The sequence below is a fragment of the Phaethon lepturus genome, unplaced genomic scaffold (genome assembly GCF_000687285.1).
Source record: "Phaethon lepturus isolate BGI_N335 unplaced genomic scaffold, ASM68728v1 scaffold45034, whole genome shotgun sequence".
Lineage (NCBI taxonomy): Eukaryota > Metazoa > Chordata > Aves > Phaethontiformes > Phaethontidae > Phaethon > Phaethon lepturus.
In genome coordinates this window covers 7,245-12,934 of record NW_010536401.1, presented here as the reverse complement: position 1 = coordinate 12,934, position 5,690 = coordinate 7,245, and the positions used below count along the sequence as shown (strand labels likewise).

General features: G+C 43.6%; 1 protein-coding gene across 1 annotated transcript in view; it reads left to right on the top strand.

The window, feature by feature from the left end:
* The window catches only part of SLC6A6 (solute carrier family 6 (neurotransmitter transporter), member 6), a gene marked incomplete at its 5' end in the record, with an annotated part of 8,094 nt that extends 3,277 nt beyond the window's left edge, over positions 1 to 4,817 (top strand). Inside the window, 4 exons of the mRNA XM_010286148.1 lie at positions 742 to 844; positions 1,788 to 1,888; positions 2,588 to 2,758; positions 4,264 to 4,817. Of these exons, the coding sequence (XP_010284450.1) occupies positions 742 to 844; positions 1,788 to 1,888; positions 2,588 to 2,758; positions 4,264 to 4,404 (516 nt within the window). The remainder of the gene's footprint in view (positions 1 to 741; positions 845 to 1,787; positions 1,889 to 2,587; positions 2,759 to 4,263) is intronic.
* Between the last annotated feature and the right edge of the window lie 873 nt (positions 4,818 to 5,690).

Sequence of the window (5,690 nt, the reverse complement as noted above, 5' to 3'; positions counted from 1 at the left end):
GAAAGAGATTTTTATCTTGGTTACACAGATCTGAATGTATTAAATACCCCTGGATTTATTCTAGTATAAACAAGATGGGAATATGTTCCAGTGGCTGCACTGTTGTGATATTTATCTCCAAAATAAAATCCAAGCCAGATTTTAAAAACAACTCGAAGAGCACGACTGTGGGAATTAAAGTAGCACCTGCAACAGAAGTGCCTAACAAACACGTTTTTTCAAGTAAAAGTGCAGGTGTATACAGTTCAGGGTAGTGACGGCAGAGAGTCTAACAGCATAATCTGAATAAAGAGAGTTAGAAAGAAATGAACTATTCTCATGAAAAAAGTCCTTCCGCTCAATTCGTAAATGAGGACCCTCCTGATGAACTGACTTCCATTTTTAGTATTTTGGAGCTGTTAATGTTAGGAGGTGACCTGTCATTTCTTTATATCATTTGTTTCTATAAATGCTCATCCTAAAATACTTCTAAGAAGGAAAGATTTAAGTGTCTCAGTAGATTATACTAAGTGGCTTAATTTTGTTTAATCGTCGTCTTGTTTGGAATGCTTCCTGTAGTAAACATGCATATTCCCTGGGGAAGGTAATGCCAAATATTTACCTTACCTACTTGCTTGATACTACTTCTTGTTAGACAGCAATCATTAAGATATGTTGGTCGATCTTAACTGGGAGCTGGGCCTGAAGTATTCAGGGTTTTTTTCCCGTTGGATCCTAATCCATTGTGTCTCTCTTTTACAGGGTGGCATGTATGTTTTTCAACTCTTTGACTACTATGCAGCTAGTGGTGTATGCCTTTTGTGGGTTGCATTCTTTGAATGTATTGCTGTAGCCTGGGTTTATGGTAAGTGAGAATCCTTTCATCTAATACCTTTTGATGAGTCAGTGACAATTTCACTAGCAAAACATTTAATCATCAGCCACCCTAGAATCTTCTTCCCAGCAACAGACACATGCCATTAATATAAATTAGCACTGACCTCTTGGAGACAAATTTGCATCTGGGATGAAGCCAGCCTCCAGTGTTTTTCCACACAAAAATGAGTATTTTTCCGTTGCTAATTAAGACAGGCACAATTAAGCATTTACGTGTGTTAAGTTTAGAGATGAGAGTTGAAAGTTTGGCCAGCCGTGAAAACTTGTTTGTCTCTCAGAGAATTTCCTGTCAAAGCTACAATGTCTTCAAGGGGCAAACCAACCAAATAGAAAATACAAAGAGAAAGCTGACAGAAAAGTGTATTCTGTCCCATTATTTTTAGGTGATGCTGAGTACCAAGGTCTGACAGTAGCCTCTGTAGTTGCCTGAGACAGTAGCTGAGGAATGATCAGAAGAGGTTTGCTGCTTGAGACTGGTCATTCCCCTGATTCTCCATGTACTCCATGTCCTTAGGAAAGCAAAACAAACAAAGCCTTCATTTTGCATCAGTCAGATTTCTGTAGAAGCAAGATGTCCCATCTGCTGTTGTGTCCTTCACATGGTGATCCCCCTGGCAAGATCAGTGAGAGTCTGGGGAGAGGAGTGGGCAGGAGGGATCAGCATTGCACTCCTGCAATCTAAATAATGAGGGGGTGTAGGATGAGAGAGTCCCCCATCCTTTGAGGTTCTCATCAAGGAGAAAACCATCTTGAACTTCACAGCCATGGGAAGCCTTTGAGCAATACATGTGACACCCTCATCTTCCCTTTAAATACGCCTTGGCGGGGCTGGGAAAGCAGCTGTAATCCCACAGTCCTTACATGGCTTTTATATGCTCGATTCCGATAAATGCGCTTACTGTCCATTACAGGCGCTGATAATATTTATGATGCCATTGAGGATATGATTGGATACAGACCTGGTCCCTGGATGAAATGGAGCTGGATTGTGATCACACCAGTTCTTTGTGTGGTGAGTACTGACTCGGGCTCTTTCAAGTCTTCCACATAGCAGCTCTGAGCCACCTCTTACTGCTTCTCTTCAAGTGAAGGCTGTTGCGTGCAGAGACCAATTGGCAAAGAGATACTGGAGGCTTGAACATACCCCTCAAAGACATCATCTTCTCAGATGTTAGCTGTTAATGTGACTGCTCTCTGCTGTGCTTGGGCAAATTGCAGTTGGCTACATTTGAGTGGATTTTTCTTAGGATTGGCAAAGTATTACATTCATGACACAGAAAACTCGCTCTCCAAAGAGTAGTTCTTACTTTAAGTGGTAGGACTACTAGGCGATTTCAAGAAAAAAGACTTGAGCAGTCTGAGGCAGGCACTCAGCTTGAAGTACTTCATTTGCTGCAAAGAACATCCCAGTAAGCTCCTTGCAATGTATAGCAAATATTTGAGCCCTGAAAAAGAACAGGCAGTGTATTGCAGCTGTTCAGCACCATCATTTAACACCCTATTGTCAAGCAACAGTTTACCTATAAGCAGATGCAGATGCTCTTTCAATTTTCTAAATGGAAGAATAATTCTCCCGTTGGTTTAAAATACATATGGTATGCATCAGCTCTGCCTTTCAATGCCTGTCTTCCTTAGGGCTGGTGGTAGCACCAGAGCCATACTGCTTTCAGCATTTTTTGAGCCTCATTTTGTTTTCCTTTCTCATCCACAGGGGTGCTTTATCTTTTCTTTGGCCAAGTACAAACCACTGACCTACAACAAGGTCTACACATACCCAGACTGGGCAATTGGCCTAGGCTGGGTTCTTGCCCTTTCCTCCATGATCTGCATCCCTATGGTGATGGTCATCCGCATCATACAGTCAGATGGGTCACTCATTGAGGTAAGAGCAACCAATTTGCTGTCTAGAGAAGAAAGGGAGCTTTAACCTGCTGTGTTTTATACAAAATAAGCACAGTGCTTGGAAAACTGCCACTTTTTCCAGGTAGGGCAAAGTTGGGTGCCTCTGCTGCAGTGAATGCAAGTAAGGCTGTTAAAGATCACCTGTCATGTAGAAATAGAACAAACATGAAGCCTTCTGTCCTCAAACAAACACTGGGTGATTTTACTTGCATCCCATTTGTGCAGTTTCTAGCTTGGCAAATCATTGCCTCCATGTGCAGACTAGTGCTCAAGCACTGGGGTGCTTCCGAGTGCCTCTTCTCCAGCCCATGGGGACAAGGAAGCCCCATCTTACAAATCACTGAGAAAATGAGAGAGGAAGAGAGATCTGGGTCAACCCCAGCTGTCTAAGAGTTCATTGGATCTCAGGGAGATTCGGATCCAGCTGTGGATTTTGTGGTTCTCAGACGTGGCCTTCACTCTGCGGGACTGAATAAAAACCAAAGCCTCCTGCCAGTGGACTTCACTTTTTAGCTTTTGCTTTTTTTTTTTTTTTTTTAAATTCCTAATGAATCAAATCAAAACACTGGATCGAGATTGCCCTGATCTTTGCAAAACTTCGGGTCAGATTCAGACTTGACAGTGCAGATTCTCTTGGGTTTGGATTTGTAGGCGATCTCTTGCCCTTTGCAGTTCAGCACAGGTTCCCCTGGTTTGTGTTTCTTCCAGTGGAAAGTTTTTAGAGACTGGGCAAGCATGAAACTTAGCAATTCTCTTCTAAGGTTTCAGATTAGTTTTGTTTTTGCCTAATGAGATGGCCTTAAATGCAGCCCAGGGTATTCTTGGAGGAGAAAGTGGGACACTTCGGGTTAGGAAAAAAGAGAGAATAGAATTAAAAAAAGAACATTTCCCAGAGCACAAACGCTTGCATTTGTCTTCCTCCAAGTGTTAATGGTCTTTTTCAGCTGTGGCCAGAGCATTTTCATGAGTGTTTATTTTCCTGCCTACATTGTCACCATCTGTTGAGAGAAAAATCTAAAAGTAGCCAAAACACTCCTCAAAGACCATGTTAGGAAAGGAAAGAGAGTAAACACTGGTCAGATGCCATTTAGTTCTTCCTTTGTGAACCAAGACGTAGGAGAGAAGTTGCCACTTGGCAACGAACGGCTGGGCTAAAAGGCAGAGTTGTTTCTAAATGGGGAAGGAGAACACACATAATCTGAGCAGCAGCTGCAGTGCTGAAAGCCCAGCCCGCAGGATGCTGGAGAACGCCGGGAACGCCTTCTCGTGTCCGAGTTGCCTGCGTCAAGTCAGGTTCCACAGCTGAGCAAAAGTTGAACGTGGTGCTCCACAGCCCAGGTCCTCGCGTCCTTGCAGAGCCATGCGGCACGCGCACATCTCTGATGGCCGCCATCCCCATCCTCGGATTGCCACGCGTTCCATCCTGCCCATGGAAACGCAGGGGCCGCTTGGTCTTCTCACCTTTGCTTTTCTTCTTCCTTTCAGAGGATAAAAGCAGTGGCTGCCCCCAAGGAAGTGAATCGGTGGTCCAAAGAAACGGAGAGTGGCACCCCCTTCTGCCCCAATGGAACTTCAAATGGCGGATTGATCAAGCCAACTCATATCATTGTGGAAACCATGATGTGAGCTCTCTCTGTGAGAGGATAAACCTGCTTTAACTGCCGTTTACTAACCATAGATTCTCATAGGACCAGGTTTACAGAGCTTTATATTTGCACTAGGATTTATTTTTATTTCTCACAGAGAAAGTTATTTTTTGTGTGTGGTTTTTTTTTAATATTTTGTAAGGTAATCACAGCAGATGTCTCTCTGTAGAGGGAGAGCTTTCATATCAGACTAGACATATTACAGGAATTTACTATTATTGGGTTTTTTTAAATATATATATCTTTATCTCTAACTATTATACACCTTACCACTTGAATTGATTGTCTTGCCAGCAATATATTCAAGTCTCAGAAAGCAATTTTAGGTGCTGGTATGGTTGGGAGCAGGGTAACCTACAGAACACACAAAAGGAGCTCTGTTGAGAGATACGATAAAGAAAAAAAGACGCTGTTTCAAGAGAATTTTCAAAGGTGTAGTATTTCCACCCTCTGGTTCGATTGTGGTAAACGACAGGCTTCAGGGTCACATTAGGGAAAGGGTACAGTTACATTTAGCACAGTCCCCGAATAAAGATATAGCCGGGCAGCTGGAGCAGAGAGATTGCGAGGGAGGCAGAGAAGTTGGGTGTGAAAAGCCTCGCGGCCGTTCCTCCCAAGCGCGGTGCCGGGACCCTGTCACAGAGATGAGAGAAGGACTGTAGGAAGGCGTTTGCAGGATTTGGCATGGTTCTTTTTTGGTTTTTGGTTTTTTGGGGGTTTTTTTAGGTTTTGGGTTATTTTTTTACTTAAGTAAAATGCCTGCTGTTTATGCGTGAGCCGGGAGGATGCGTACCTGCTCCTGAGTTTTCCAGCAAAGCGTATGTTAGTGTGGTGGCACTAGTGTAAACTTGAATTCTGCAAACTGGGAGGGGCAGCAGGGGCGAGTGCCGGGGGGCTGAGTGGGGAAAAGCAGCCCCTGCCCTCTTGGGGCTTCAGCCGTTCGCTTGCTTGTTTGTTTGCATGTTAATTATTGGACTTTGGTTTTCGGGCAGAAAAAGAAATGAATCCCTGCGGACTCTGACTGTCCAAAGGTGAACACAAACTAGGTCATCCCCAACAGGAGGAAGAAAACCGCTCACCTACACCTGGTGTAACCAGTATTTATAACGGACACGTTGTTAATAATAATAGTAATGACGATAATAATACCACTCAGCAAACAGGTGCTTTTCATCCATGTATCTCAAAAATGCTTTGCCAAGTTCGGTAACCGGGATTTGCTTTATTTATTTATTGGGGGGGGGGGGGCCGATGTTGAGGGGACAG